The sequence below is a fragment of the Mustelus asterias genome, chromosome 22, assembly GCF_964213995.1.
Source record: "Mustelus asterias chromosome 22, sMusAst1.hap1.1, whole genome shotgun sequence".
In the NCBI taxonomy this organism is placed as follows: Eukaryota; Metazoa; Chordata; class Chondrichthyes; order Carcharhiniformes; family Triakidae; genus Mustelus; species Mustelus asterias.
Genome location: NC_135822.1, coordinates 11,110,087 through 11,126,106, shown reverse-complemented (window position 1 = coordinate 11,126,106; position 16,020 = coordinate 11,110,087). Strand labels below are relative to the sequence as shown.

Here is a 16,020-nt window from a genome sequence, read left to right as displayed (position 1 = left end):
GTGACCAAGGCCGGAATCGAACCTGGGTCCCTGTGAAGCAGATGTGCTAACCACCGTGCTACCATGCCACCCAAGTAGAATAGTGCAGGTGAATTTCAGGGAAAGTAGGTACATGGGGGAGAAGTGCGACCACCAATCTAGTATTGCAGCCATATTGCATCACTGGGGGAGTGATACAATTTTTAAAAGAAAAAGTAAACATTTATAATCAGATCCAGTGAACAGAGGCAGTCCTCAATTAAAATGGTCTATTCCATTCCCCAAAACCTGGCTGCGCGGTGGCACAGTGGTTAGCACTGCTGCCTCACAGCACCAGGGACCCAGGTTCAATTCTGACCTCAGGTGACTGTGTGGAGTTTGCACTCTCTCCCCGTGTCTGCATGGGTTTCCTCCGGGTGCTCCAGTTTCCTCCCACAGTCCAAAGATGTGCAGGTTAGGTGGATTGGCCTTGCTAATTTGTTACTTAGTGTGAGAGGGATTGGCAGGGTAAATACGTAGGGTTATGGGTAGAGGGCCTGTGTGGGATTGTTGTCTGTGCAGGTTCTCATAGCTGCATTTATGTCTTAAAAGAAAGCAGGCTTAATGGGCCGAATGGCCTTTTTCTGCCTGAAGGGATTCTATGTAGCGATAAATGTTTCTCAGGTCCTTACAGCAATTCCTTTTGATTGGAAATTTTGGCTTTCTTTTTGCAAGGTCCTCTGGGCAAAATTCCTCTCAAGTTATGCCTAAAATGGCATTGTCGCCTTTCCATAATGATGAAATTGTTCAAACTCCAGCAATATTGGGAGCAGGGCAGGCAGAGGTTTCTACTACACCCCAAATCCAAGGCCTTCTCAGGAAATTGAAAGCCTCACTATCAAGGTCTACCCAGAGCAGATACAAGAGGTTCAGCGAGATAGCCATGGAACTGGAACCCTACACAAGACTTCACTGAAAACAGGTGGGCAATGAATTCCCCAAAGGGGAAGAAGAACATAGGAATTAGGAGCGGGAGGGGGCAATTCAGCCCTTCAAGCCCGCTCCGCCATTTAATATGATCATGGCTGATCTTATCCTGGTCTCAACGCCACTTTCCTGCCTCCTCTCCCTAGTCCTTTATCCCACTTTGCATCAGAAATAGAAACATAACTATTTCTTTCTTGAATCTGTTGATTGATTCTGCCTCCACTGCACTCTGGGGCAGTGAGTTCCACAGATTTACAACCCTATGAGAGAAGTAGTTTCTCCTCATTTCAGTTCTGAACCTACCTCCTCTCACTCTGTATTGATGATCTCTTGTTTTAGACTGTCCCACAAGGGGGAACATCTGTTCAACTAAAGGGCAAATCAAGCCAAGCAAACCTTCAAAATGGCCACCTGGGGCCTAGTGGAAGACTCCCCTGAACTCTCAACCCGGGAAAGGCAAGAGGCAGGTGAGATTAGAACCCCTGGTGGGAACTTAAGAAAAATAAGTATAACCTGATTTTTAAAAAAAATCTTTCAATTATTTTAATATATTTGAGAAAATAGAATCCTGTCGCATCAAGTTTTTGTTTAATCACAGAATGGCTGCAGGGCAGAGAAAGCGATTCAGCCCTTTGCGTCTGTGCTGGTTCTCTGAAAGAACAATTCACCCAGTGCTTCTCAGATAATAATCCAGTTCTCTCTTGAATGCCTCGACTGTACCTGCCTCCACTGCGCATCAAGGCAGGTCATTCCAGATCCTAACCACTCGCTGCGTGAAAAAGCTTCTCCTCGTGTCACCATTGTTTCTTTTACAAATTACCTTAAAGCTGTAAAGACCTGAGGAGCTATTTATCACCAGAGATTTTGTCGCAGAGTTCTGGACTAAGCTCATTCTATTCTGGACACTCTCCAATTCAAATCCGTTTCTGAGCTCTCTGATCATGTTTGTCAGGAAGTCTGTTGATCTGAACAAATGCACCGTAATCAAAATGTCGCCATGGTAATGTAGGGACATCATGCGACCTTTTAATCAGTAGGCCCGTGTATCTCAATCCTCCAGTGGTGAGGAGCCTCCGACTGAGCCTCATTCTGTTAATTAGAAGCAGGAGAAACTTACTGTAAAAACAGTGAAGACCCAGTCCCTGGGGAGATCCATTGCTTCCATATACTTCTCATTAATATAGTCATTCAAGCGCTCCATGGACCAGATTGTCTCCTCCTTCATCTCACTGTACAGGGGGTTCTTTTTCTGTATGAACTGCCGGTAAGAAAGTGCAAAGCTGCAATTACTGGAATAAAACTGTATCTCCCGAGGGTTGGGGGAGGGGAGCAGGTGGAATGATACCGGCCCCCTGAGATCACAGGAAGGGAGGGACGGTTAAACACAAAGTCGAATAGTTCGGAGAGAAAGCAACGAACACATCTTAAGCAAGGAAGCTCTTTCAGACTTAACGTTTTCACCAGGAAAATAGCAAAGAGCATTTCTGAGGTGGATCCATTCCCAAATCACTAAAGATTGAATTTCAGGACTTATCGATGTTCAATATGACTTGGTTAAAAAAAGGCTCATGGCTTAGAAACACAAACCAGAAGCAGGAGGAGGCCACTCGGCCCTTTAAGCTTGCTCCACCATTCATTATGATCATGGCTAATTATCAAATTCAATATCCTGATCCCCCCTTCCTCTCATATCCCTTGATCCCTTTAGCCCCAAGAGCTTTATCTAATTTCTTCTTGAAATCAGACGATTTGTCCTCAACTACTTTCTGTGGGAGTGAATTCCACACATTCCCCACTGTCTGGGTGAAGAAATTTCTCCTCACCTCAGTCCGAAATGATTTACCCCTTATCCTCAAACTATGATCCCCAGCGGCACAGTGGTTAGCACTGCTGCCTCACAGCTCCAGGGACCCGGGTTCGATTCCCGGCTTGGGTCACTGTCTGTGCGGAGTCGGCATATTCTCCCCGTGTCTGTGTGGGTTTCCTCCGGGCGCTCCGGTTTCCTCCCACAGTCCGAAAGACGTGCTGGTTGGGTGCATTGGCCTTGCTAAATTCTCCCTCAGTGTACTCAAACAGGCACCGGAGAGTGGTGACGAGAGGATTTTCACAGTAACTTCGTTGCAGTGTTAATATAAGCCTGCTTGTGACGCGAATTAGTTCTGGACTCCCCCCAACAGGAACGTTCTTTCTGGGATTTTCCAGCCTGTTTAATCCTGTTAGAATTTTATAAGTTTCTCTGAGATTCCCTTCCTGGGAGGCTGATGCTGCTATAGATGTTGCCTGTTCTAGGTCAAAGAAGTCAGAGGGATTTAGCACTTGAGGGCACTGGTGAACCTTACCGACACTACAGTGTCTGTGTTGGTGGTCAAAGGTTATCTGAAAGCAGTAAGAAGTCTCACAACACCAGGTTAAAGTCCAACAGGTTTATTTGGAATCACGAGCTTTCGGAGCGCTGCCCCTTCATCAGGTGAATGGAGAGGCGGAGGAGCAGCGCTCTGAAATGATTCCAAGTAAACCTGTTGGACTTTAACCTGGCTTTGTGAGACTTGACGTGGCGATGCTGGCGTTGGACTGGGGTAAACACAGTAAGAGTTTTAACAACACCAGGTTAAAGTCCAACAGGTTTATTTGGTAGCAAATACCATTAGCTTTCGAAGCGCTGCTCCTTCGTCAGATGGAGTGGAAATCTGCAGATTTCCACTCCATCTGACGAAGGAGCAGTGCTCCGAAAGCTAATGGTATTTGTGAGACTTCTTACTGTGCCCCACCCCAGTCCAACGCCGGCATCTCCACGTCATATCTGAAAGCAGGTGGCAAAGTTCTGCAATCTGTGTTCCCCAGCTATTGCCTGGCCCACTCGAGGAGTTTGACACCATGTTGGCAAGTGTTGGGCAACTTGCCCCTGGTGCCACCTGACATCGTAGGTTTCCCTCGCTGTTCGGCTGCACTGAAAGCAGATCCCATCGTCTGAAGGCAGCACAAGCGCTACAGGGTAAGAGATCAGTCCTCCTCCTGTGACGGGACCAGATAACCTTTGAGAGCTATTTGAAATAGATGTGAATGGTACACAGCACCTGGGACACTGGGAACGCTGCAGGTTTCCACGCACCTCACCCCACCTTGCATCATTAATGAAGTATCACACCTTCCGTTAACAGCAATGAACACCAAGACAGCTGCAAATGTTTTAAAGTTCATTTATTCGTGTCACAAGTAGGCTTACATTAACACTGCAATGAAGTTACCGTGAAAATCCCCTCGTCACCACACTCTGGCGCCTGTTCGGGTACACTGAGGGAGAATTTAGCACGGCCAATGCACCTAACCAGCACGTCTTTCGGACTGTGGGAGAAAACCGGAGCACCCGGAGGAAGCCCACACAGACACGGGGAGAAGGTGCAGACTCCGCACAGACAGTGACCCAAGCCAGGAATCGAACCCGGGTCCTTGGCGCTGTGAGGCTGCAGTGCTAACCACTGTGCCACCTATAGCCATAGCTTTTACTTGTTGACATATTTTTTTTTCAGTTCCTGTCCAAGCACTGGATGTATCAGATCAATGGAATTAACACAAAATCAATAAAGCTAGTATATTATTGTGTGCTATTTACCAGAATGACCCCAGAACTGGTAAGTTGTACATGTGGGGAATGATTGAACAGATCGGGGCTCTTTACCCTTGACCAGAGATGGTTGGAGGAAGGGAAAGGGAAGGGTTTGATTGTGTAGATGTAGAGAATGGGCGGGATTTTCCAGTCTCGCTCTCCCCGAAACCGGAAAATCCCACCCGAGGTCAACGGACCTTTCCATGGTCCACCCTTCACCCGCTCCGATCCTTGTGGCGGGCGGGATGGTAAAATTCTGGTCAATATGTTTTCACTTGTTGGGAGGCCACGGAAGGAGGCCATGAGTTTAAGGCAGTCACTAACTCACTGGAGGATTCAGGAGAAACTTATTTTGAGCAGGGAGTGGTTAGAATGTGGAACCTGCAGCCACACAGAGTCGTTTAGCTTAAGTGAAAAGCAGAGGTCCTTTTTAGGAGAAGCTAGATTAATATATCAGGGAGAAAGGAATAGGTTATGATGATAGGGTTAGATGGAGGAGGGTAAGAGATGTACATGTGAAAGATGGAACATTTTCTGTGCTGCATCATTCTATGTAATTCAATGCATTCATCCGTAGTGCAATACTTGAAATTAAAAAGGAGATCCTACCAGTTACCATTAACCCCCCCCTTCCACCTTAGCCCTGCAAGGGGTGGCACGGCAGCACATTGGTTAGCACTGCTGCCTCACAGCGCCAGGGACCAGGGTTCAATTCCGGTTTCGGGTCCCTGTCTGTGTGGAGTTTGCACGTTCTCCCTCTATCTGCGTGGGTTTCCTCCGGGTGCTCCGGTTTCCTCCCACAGTTCAAAGATGTGCAGGTTAGGTGCATTGGCCATGCTAAATTGCCCCTTAGTGTCAGGGGGACTAGCAGGGTAAAAATGTGGGGGTTATGGGGATAGGGTCTGGGTGGGATTGTTGTTGGTGCAGGCTTGATGGGCCAAGTGGCTTCTCCTGCACTCTAGGTATTCTAACCCCACACATTTCCCATGGCCAATCCACCTAACCTGCACATCGTTGAACTGTGGAAGGAAACCGGAGCACCCGGACGAAACCCACACAGACACGGGGAGAACGTGCAAACTCCACACAGACAGTGACCAAAGCTGGGAATCGAACACCTGTTCCTGGCGCTGTGAGGCAGCAGTGGTAACCACTGTGCCACCCCTTGCTCCATAGGGGTACTTAATAGTTAGCTTAGACTCTGACAGTTTGCATTGCAAAACCTAAGGGGAAACAATGACTGAAAAGCAACAGGAAATATGGGTTATGGCAGGAAGTTACAGATAAGAGTTACAGATTCTGTGAGTCAGTGTGAGCAATGGTGTGGGAGAGTTGCAAATGAATCAATGTTAATATTGCATCAATTTAGCGCAGTATTGATAAATTGGTTTTAAAGAATTAATCAACATTAATACGGCATGGTGGCACAGAGGTTAGAACTGCTGCCTCATAGCGCCAGGGATCCCGGTTCGATTCCCAGCTTGGGTGACTGTCTGTGTGTGGAGTCTGCATGTTCTCCCCGTGTCTGTGTGGGTTTCCTCCGGGTGCTCCGGTTCCCTCCCACAGTCCGAAAGCCGTACTGCTTAGGTGCATTGGCCATGCTAAATTCTCCTTCAGTGTAACCCGAACAGGCGTCGGAGTGTGGCGACTAGGGGATTTTCACAGTAAGTTCAGCGCAGTGTTAATGTAAGCCTACTTGTGACACTAATAAATAAACTTTAACTTTAAAAGTCATGACGTTCAATTGCACTCTGAAAGCCAATTGGGAAGAGACTCGTCAGTGAAATCATTTCAGATTGCCTGGTCTAACACTGCTGCTGACAGTGACTGAATGCCTACTGGCCTCAGGTGACTCAGTGACATGTAGCAAAGCTCACTCAGGCAGAAAACAGCCACAGCTTCAGTCCCCCGTCTGTTCTGAGTCAGCAATGTTACAAGGTGACATTAGGAATGCTGCACACCAAAACCAGCGTTAGTTCTTATTGTTCAAATCTGGCATTGGCCATTGCAAGGAGCACGTCTCTGTGAGGTGAGGGACACAGTAAATCCACCCCGCCCTGCCCAAATAAACCTCAGCTTCAGTGCCAGAGGCAAATACTGCGGATGCTGGAGATCGGAAATAAAAGCAGAAAGTGCTGGAAAAAACACAGCAGGTCCAGCAGCATCTGTGGAGCAAGAAATATGAACTAACATTTCAAGTGGCGGCACAGTGGTTAGCACTGCTGTCTCACAGCGTCAAGGTCGCAGGTTCGATTCCCGGCTTGGGTCACTGTCTGTGTGGAGTTTGCATGTTCTCCCCGTGTCTGCGTGGGTTTCCACTGGGTGCTCTGGGTTTAGAACCATAGAACCATAGAAAATTACAGCTCAGAAACAGGCCTTTTGGCCCTTCTTGTCTGTGCCGAACCATTTTATGCCTAGTCCCACTGACCTGCACTTGGACCATATCCCTCCACACCCCTCTCATCCATGAATCCGTCCAAGTTTTTCTTAAATGTTAAAAGTGACCCCGCATTTACCACTTTATCTGGCAGCTCATTCCACACTCCCACCACTCTCTGCATGAAGAAGCCCCCCCTAATATTCCCTTTAAACTTTTCTCCTTTCACCCTTAACCCATGCCCTCTGGTTTTTTTCTCCCCTAGCCTCAGCGGAAAAAGCCTGCTTGCATTCTCCCACAGTCCACATTTCTCCCACAGTCCACAGTGCATTTCTCCCACAGTCCAAAGATGTGCAGGCTAGGTGGATTGCCCATGCTAAATTGCCCCTTAGTGTCGGGGGGACTAGCTAGGGTAAATGAATGGGGATAGGGCCTGGGTGGGATTGTGGTCGGTGCAGATTCGATGGGCCGAATAGCCTCCTTCTGCATTGTAGGGATTCAAAATGACTGGAAGTCCGATAAGATTGGATTGGGATGGCACGGTGGTTAGCACTGCTGCCTCACAGCGCCAGGGTTCGATTCCCGGCTTGGGTCACTGTTGTGCGGAGTCTGCACATTCTCCCCGTGTCTGCATGGGTTTCCTCCGGTTTCCTCCCATAGTCTAAAAGACGTGCTGGTTAGGTGCATTGACCGTGCTAAATTCTCCCTCAGTGTACCCGAACAGGCATCAGTGTGGCGACTCGGAGATTTTCACAGTAACTTCATTGCAGTGTTAATGAAAGCCTACTTGTGACTAATAAATAAACTTTAACTCTGTTTCACACCCCACTGCCGGTCCTGCTAGAGGTTTTCCAGCACTTTCTGTTTTCATTTAAGCCTGTCAGACTTTTGATTAGTTGGTGGAAAATAACATGAGAGTATTGGATAGATTTTTTTTAGGGCAACAAAATTGATGGAACATTGTTAACTTTGTCAAAATAAAACCTGAAGTCCTGCCTCCGAAGGGTTAAAAAGAGAAAAATACATTCAGTTGGGCGCAGAGTTTATCAAAGATAGTCAACAGCTGCCAGGGGAGGGTATTTTTAGCCCCCGCCCCCCCCCCCCCCCCCCTCTCAGGGGTTGCTGGGTAATTTACACAATGTTAATGAGCACCTGCCTTGAATTCAGCTGGGTCGCCCGATTCTCACCTGAGCAGCTATAATCCCCTGTGCACTGCTTAGCCACATGAACAACAAGCTGCAAAGAAACAACAAACTCTTGAAGTTTATATCCAGGATTCTCAAATGCGCAACTCCAATGGAGCACACGAGACGATGGAACGTGGGCAAGAGCCATTGAATCCCTACATTCGGCCCATCGAGCCTGCCCCATCAATAATCCCACCCAGGCCCCATCCCCGTAACCCCGCGTATTTACCCTGCTAATCTCCCTGACACTAAGGGGCAATTTAGCACAGCCAATCAATACACCTAACCAGCACGTCTATCAGACTGTGGGAGGAAACCGGAGCACCCGGAGGAAACCCATGCAGACACGGGGGGAACGTGCGGACTCCGCGCAGACAGTGACCCAAGCCGGGAATCGAACCCTGGCCCCGAGCGCTGTGAGGTTAACCACTATGCCACTGTGCCACCCTAGAATATTATAGGGGTGCAGACAGCTGGCCTGGCATCGCCCTCTCCCCCCCATTCCCCATCCCCCACTTACCCCGTACCCCCATCACCAGAAGCAAAGTCGACATGGAGTAGATCGGCTCCAGGCAAGCCCACACCGGTAAACAGGGCCAGTGTGGGACTTCTCACCTTACATCAGTCACGGCAGTGCCAAGTACACATTAGTGGGCACCGCCAGGGCACAACAAGGAAGCAGAAGAAAGCCCATTGGAGCCCCAGAAACACATAAGTTCGGGGTCATTGGCAGGGAGGGACTGGGCAGGTCAGGGAGGGGTGTGGGGGATGGTGGGTTCAAGGCAGCCGGCGGGTAGGAAGAAAGGAGGGAGTTCTATCTTGGGGGTGGGGGCCATTCCCTGATCCACAAAAAGCAGCCCCCAAAGATAGAAAACCTCCTTCCTTCCCAGCCCTTGAAGAATCTTTCTAAAGAACTGGGCTGCCCACTCCCGCAAAGTCTTCAACAACTCAACAGGCAGAGGAAGAGGTGACGTCTGACGGGCAAGGCTGCAACAGAATGAAACCTCCAATCTCCTGGTTTCCTTCCCATTGGATCAATGCTTCATTCCCTCAAGGCATGTGTGGAAGTTGATGTGAAACAGATCCACATTAAATCGGCCAATGGAAGACAATCTTCCTCACTAGTGAGGGATAGTCAAGATAACACGATAAATCTGTTTCTCCCTCCACCGATGCTGCCAGACCTGCTGAGTATTTCCAACATTTTCATACTTCATTGCCGGAATTCTACCGCCCCGCCCACCACAGAATAGGAGCGGGCAAGGCCGTAAAATCCCACCCCATGTCTGACATTTCCGTTGTGCGCCCCTCGCCCACTCCCAATCTTTGTACAGCATGGGCATAGAAAGAAACTAGAAGCAGGAGTAGGCCATTCGGCCCTTCGAGCCTGCTCCGCCATTTATTATGATCATGGCTGATCATCAAATTCAATATCCTGATCCCCCTTCCCCCCAAAATCCCTTGACCCCTTTAGTCCCAAGAGCTATATCTAATATCCTCTTGAAATTGTCAGGGTCAATTGTCTTGTTAACCAGGCTAATTGACCCATAATACCCTATTTAAATATGGGGGAAGGGATGCTGATTTTGGCACCCTCCCGCCTCCCCTCCATATGATGGGGGTGACAACCCATCCGGTTTTACATGCCCCCCCCCCACCCTCCTCCACTGAAAACACACAGAGCATCCAAAATGCAACCCACGATTTACACCCTCGCCTAATCTGTGCTCTTGTGAACTTGATGCCTGGTGTTGGATTCCAAGTTGTTTGTGGCCTGAAGTGTTATTTTTTTCCACTTTTTGGCTATCCAGAATGCAATGGAATTTGACCACGTGTGACAGAATTGGGTGGGTAGTGTTGTGATATCTGCCTGGTGTGGGCCTTCTGAACTCAGACACGGGGCGGGACTTGATGGCCTTGCTTGTGGTCAGATGTCGCACGGCCACTTGGCTACGGTGTGACACGGCCTTAAAACCTGTAAAAAATACCCTGGGATGTACCAGCACTTTCAGGAGGAGAGAGTCAGGAATAAAATGAATGGCAGTCTATTTAAAGGGCCGGATAAGACAGGATAAATATGCCCACCTATATCCATATTTCTTAATTCCTTTGGTGTTACTTTTATTCAGTTCTTTTGCTTTTCTGCCCCTCATACTTCATCTGCAACACACCCAGCAACAAAAACAATATTCCACACTCCTCCCTATCTCAAACTGAGATATAACCTCTTATAACAGCTGAAATTGCCCGAAATTCAAAATTCTCAACCTTGGGGAAAACACTTAACCCCATTTAAACAATTATTATTTTTGAATTATTGATCATTTTGAATGGTCCTATCACACATTAAACTGATCACCCTATCTGTAACTACAACACGGAGGCACAGTGGTTCGCACTGCTGCCTCACAGCGCCAGGGACTGGGGTTTGATTCCGGCCTCAGGTCACCGTCTGTGTGGAGTTTGCATGTTCTCCCTGTGTCTGCGTGGGTTTTCTCCGGGTGCTCCGATTTCCTCCCACAGTCCAAAAGCTGGTTAGGTGCATTGGCTGTGCTAAATTCTCCCTCAGATTTGATTTATTATTGTCACATGTATTATTCAAGAGGGGCTGGATATAGCAGTTGGGGCAAATGGGATCAAAAGTTATGGGGAAAACGCAGGATTAGGCTATTAAGTTGAATGATCAGCCATGAATGATCGTGATGAATGGCAGAGCAGGCTCGAAGGGCCAAATGGCCTCCTCCTGCTCCTATCTTCTATGTTTTTATGCATTAGTATACAGTGAAAAGTATTGTGTCTTGCTTGCTATACAGACAAAGCATATCATTCATAGAGAAGGAAAGGAGAGAGTGCAGAATGTAGAGTTACAGTCATAGCTAGGGTGTAGAGAAAGATCAACTCAGTGCAAGGTAGGTCCATTCAAAAGTCTGATGGCAGCAGGGAAGAAGCTGTTCTTGAGTGGGTTGGTATGTGACGTCAGTGTACCCGAACAGGCACCGGAGTGTGGGGACTAGGGGATTTTCACAGCAACTTCATTGCGGTATTAATGTAAGCCTACTTGTGACACTAATAAATAAATAAAACTATATTCTGCACCCTCTCCTTTCCTTCTCTCCTATGTATCCTATGAATGGTATGCTTTGTCTGCGTAGCGTGCATGAAACAATACTTTTCACCATATCCCAATACATGCGACAATAATAAATTAATCAATCAATATTATTAGTATTTATCAGGCTTTCCCAGACATAATTTTTTGAATTAAATGTGTCTGTTTCTGTTGAAATCCTATTGAACTGGTCACTGCTGTCACTGAGGTAGAGAAATCTTTCAAACGGAATGTAATTCAGAAGGTGGCAAAAAGAAATTCACCTTCAAGCTGTGAAGTGAAGTCCCCATAGTCCCAGATGACCACAGGCAGTGACTGGTGGTGATTTAACCTGAAGATCACCACACATCAGGCGAGGGTCAAGGTTGAGAGGGCGGGCCCCTGTTGGTGACCCTCTGCAGCACTAACCAGCTGTCCAACCAACTAAGCTAAACCTACCCGCAATCCGCACGTCAAACCAACAGCTGACAAACCCACTTCCCGACAGCTGTGCTTTCAACTTTCCGATTCTGACTGAATTAGCGAAGGTTTGGACAGATTGGCAATGTAAGATTGAGAGGGCAACTGCCCTCCCCTCAGCTAACACCACATGGCACCCAAAAAACCAAGTTGCGCCAGTCCTCCCCCACTTCTTATCCTCTGGAGATAGGGGCTGGAATTTTACCGGCACGCCCGCCCCGAGGCTCGGAGAACGGCATTCTCCGTTGGCCTCGGGCGGGATCGAAGCAAATCTTGAGCGGACATGCCGGTAACATTCCGCCCAGGAAACGAAGTCAGCTGGCTCATATGCACGGCAATGCTGGGGCGAATTTTCCCGTTCCGCCCGCCATGGGGGGCCAACGATGAAAAGGTCCATTGACCTGGGGTGGAATTTTCCGGTTTCGGGGCTCGCGTGGCCAGGAATTCCCACCCGCTGTCTCCAAACACATGGGAATCCCAAAAGGCAATAACATAAAAACAAATGCGATATTAACCTTGACTCAACCATTCCAAATTAAACACCGTAAAAGCACTCCCCTGAAATAGTGTGCAGAATCAATTAAAGAATGTGGGGGTAAAATTGGACAATGGAGATGGAGATGAACATGTGACGACTGCGTTACGGACGGAGTGTGTGACGGGATGGCATTTGTGCCCCATTCAACTTACCTGATTGGTCAGGTGATTGGTCAGATCATCAGAATTCGGATTGTATTCATTACAGGTCAGCTTGGCGTAACCATGGCGAAAGAAGGTCACAAAAGGCGAGGTGCAGGCGATCAGGAAATAACAGCGGACGTCAAACTTTCTACCTTCCAGGAGTAAGGGCTTGACAACATACCTGGTTGAGTAAAATATACAGACATTTTGGTACCTTTTAATGGGCAGGTATTTCATTCTTAGCATCTCTATCTAAACAGGCATCCGTCCTTCTCTATTATCCCACTTTTAGTTTGGTTCCCTCTGTGGTATTTATCACAAAGTGTATGTGTCAACTGCACTCGGGGGGTAGGGGTGCAGGGGAACGGGGTCAGGGTGCAGGGGGGAAGAAGTCTTCCCTCATATTTTCCTTGTTTTTCTTCACAGTTTTTGTCTGTGTTTTCCTTATTTCTCTCAGTGCTGGGGTCAGAACATCCCAAGTAATGGGGGAAAAAAATCTGTCTCATCCATTGTTTCCTCTTGGGCAGGTTATCAGGGTAAAGGTCTGATAAAAAAAAAGAGACTTTTTTACACCCTTTTTATCCAATGACCACATAGAACTGGAGGAATTTTGCAGCAGCTACGAAGGCGGCACAGTGGCACAGTGGTTAGCACTGCTGCCTCACAGCTCCAAGAACCCGGGTTCGATTCCAGTCTTGGGTGACTATGTGGAGTTTGCACGTTTTCTCCATGTCGGTGTGGGTTCCCTCCGGGTGCTCCAGTTGCCTCTCACCATCCGAAAGATGTGCAGGTTGGGTGGATTGGCCATGCTAAATTGACCATTCGTGTCCCAAGATGTGCAGGTTAGATGGATTAGCCATGGTAAGTGTGTGGGGTTACGGGGATGGAGAGGGCCTGGGTAAAATACTCTGTCAGAGAGTTGGTGCAGACTTGATGGGTTGAATGGCATCCTTCTGCACCGTAGGGATTCTGTAGGCAGGGTGGCACAGTGGTTAGCACCGCTGCCTCACAGCGCCAGGGACCCGGGTTCGATTCCTGGCTTGGGTCACTGTCTGTGCAGAGTCTGCACATTCTCCCGGTGTTTGCATGAGTTTCTCCCGGGTGCTCTGGTTTTCTCCCGCAGTCTGAAAGACGTGCTGGTTAGGGTGCATTGGCCGTGCTAAATTCTCCCTCAGTGTACCTGAACAGGCGCCGGAGTGTGGACTAGGGGATTTTCACAGTAACTTCATTGCAGTGTTCATGTAAGCCTATTTGAGACACTAACAAATAAACTATGAATTCAAACCATAAAAACATTCGGCCCATCATGTCTATAGTATCTCTTTGCTGGAACAATGCAAAGCTAATCACATGAGTCCACCCGCTTCCCATAGCCTTCCATGTTCCTCTGCAGCTGAATGTTTACCTAGACTTCCCCTTAAAAGATACAATGGTTCTGTGCTTCAATTACTGTACTCCCTTTGAAAAAGTGTATGTCCCAACTTTGGGGTTCAAAGCACACAGTCAATAGGGGAACAGAAAAGTAAAGGCATTTCAGGAGTTTGTGCACATTACACTGATGCATGTTTGAACACGAAAGACTTATTTAATCAAGGAATGGACCCACACCCAAATCAGATTGTTCTGATTGACAATAAGCATTTGCATAATTCATCGAAATGAGGTGTCTTCCCCATAATGTAATCAGGAGAGGAAATGACACACAATAGGCACAGCCCTTGTATAAAACAGGAGCGGCAAGGTAGGTGTGTTCCCTTCAGTTAGGTCCATTACTGTATCTCCTAGCAACCGATTGTGTAACAAGACCACAACAACGCACAAACTAAGGAAGTTACTGAGACTTATTGAAGCCTTTCTGATATCGTCTTAAAGGGGCACTGCTACATTTATCAATGGTTGTATGGCCGCCATTACTGGGGAGCTCATTATGGCCCAGCTCTGCAGACTCTCCCATGAGCAGGAGGAGGACGGTGCACAGTTGACACTGCCCATTCAGACACGTCCGACTCATCTGGGCTTGTCTGAAGAAACCTGTTGAGGCAGACCCCAAACTCCTGTCGCAAGAAGCTGAACTAGATGATTGTTCTGAGCATCAGAGAAAATAATTTCTTGTTGAACGAACTGGTGGATCTGCTGGATCCACCAGGCAGGGCCCAATTGTCCAAAGTTTTCTTTAATACTCTTTTACACTGATGCATTACGTTCCAGCGATTATGCCAAATAAAGGTTTAGCTCTATCACTATCCATGTATCAGTCTCATACGAGAAGATAGGAGGCCTTGAGGCACTGCGGTAGTGCCCCCTACCTCTGGACCAGAAGCTCCAGGTTCAAGTTTTTTTCAATTCATTCATGGAACATGGGTGTGGTGGCTTTTGCTACCAAATAAACCTGTTGGACTTTAACCTGGTGTTGTGAGACTTCTTACTGTTTCACTGGCTGGCCGGCATTTATTGCCCATCTGTAGTTGCCCGACAGTAGTTGAGAGTCAGCCACATTCCTATGGCCCTGGAGTCACAAGTAGGCCAGACCAGATAAGGACGGAAGATTTCCTTCCCTAAAGGACATAAGTAGGGTTTTTCTGACAATCGACAATGGTTTCATGAAACCAAAAGATAAATTGCACAATGATTTCATGGTCATCAGTAGATTCTTAATTCCATGTTTTTTTTATTGAATCCAAATTTCACCAGCTGCCGTGGTGGGATTTTGCCCCATTAGGGGATTGGGATTCTGAGCTGATTATCAGCCTGTTTCGTTATGTTATGAATGCTCCTTCCAGGACATTAGCTGAGTTCCTGGATTAATAGCCTCGCAATAAAACCACTGGACCATCACCTTCCCAGCGCCAGGACTTGCCGGCCACAGAAGGAGCATTCATAACATGGCAAAACAGGCTGACAATCAGCTCAGGATCCCAATCCCCACTGGGACAAAGCAGTGTTGGTGGGAAGATGAGGTAAAAAAAACTGAAAGATCAAAACACATTCTGGAATCAGGCAGTTTGTATCTTTTTAACCCTTCTAGAGGCTGATGCTGTTATATTCAGAGTCCTTTGACCCAGTGAGTCCCCTTGATCTCTGTGTGGTGTTCCCACTCCCTAGCCTTCTGCTCCTTCTCAACGTTCTGCCTTTGAGAGGAGGGGGTGAGGTGGACCATTTACCGCTTGCCACGAGAGATGGAGAGAACCCAATCTCACCTACTGCTGAAACATCAGAATGTCCAACAAACGCAGGCCATGAATCATAATAATATGGTTGTCCAAGTCTGCACAGACAATGACACAAGTTCAAGGTGAGGGGCAGAAAGTTTAGGGGGGATGTGAGGAATATATTTTTTACCCAGAGGGTGGTGACAGTCTGGAATGCGCTGCCTGAGAGGATGTGTCAGATAAAAAGATATTCGGGCACAGCGTTTGCGAGTGATGGATCCTTTATTCCTTCTTATCGATAAGGAGAGAACGGAAGAATCCCTAAAGCTTCTTCAGTCTGCCCTCCTCAATTGTGTACAATCAGCTTTTTTATAGGGCACAACTTCTAGAAATAATAATTGTTTCTAGTCACACACACCGGTAAATTATTTACATATGATACAAAGAGGTAGGCCCGAGACACTAGCTGTTTAATCGCATCCCATCGGTAATGTCATAATCTTTAGTGG

General features: G+C 47.5%; 1 protein-coding gene across 1 annotated transcript in view; it reads right to left on the bottom strand.

Moving 5' to 3' along the window:
- The window catches only part of LOC144510239 (protein polyglycylase TTLL10-like), a 112,400-nt gene that overhangs the window by 24,648 nt on the left and 71,732 nt on the right, over positions 1-16,020 (bottom strand). The window contains exons 7-8 of the mRNA XM_078239732.1: positions 12,372-12,543; positions 2,063-2,203 (exon numbers count right to left, since the gene is read on the bottom strand). Of these exons, the coding sequence (XP_078095858.1) occupies positions 2,063-2,203; positions 12,372-12,543 (313 nt within the window). The remainder of the gene's footprint in view (positions 1-2,062; positions 2,204-12,371; positions 12,544-16,020) is intronic.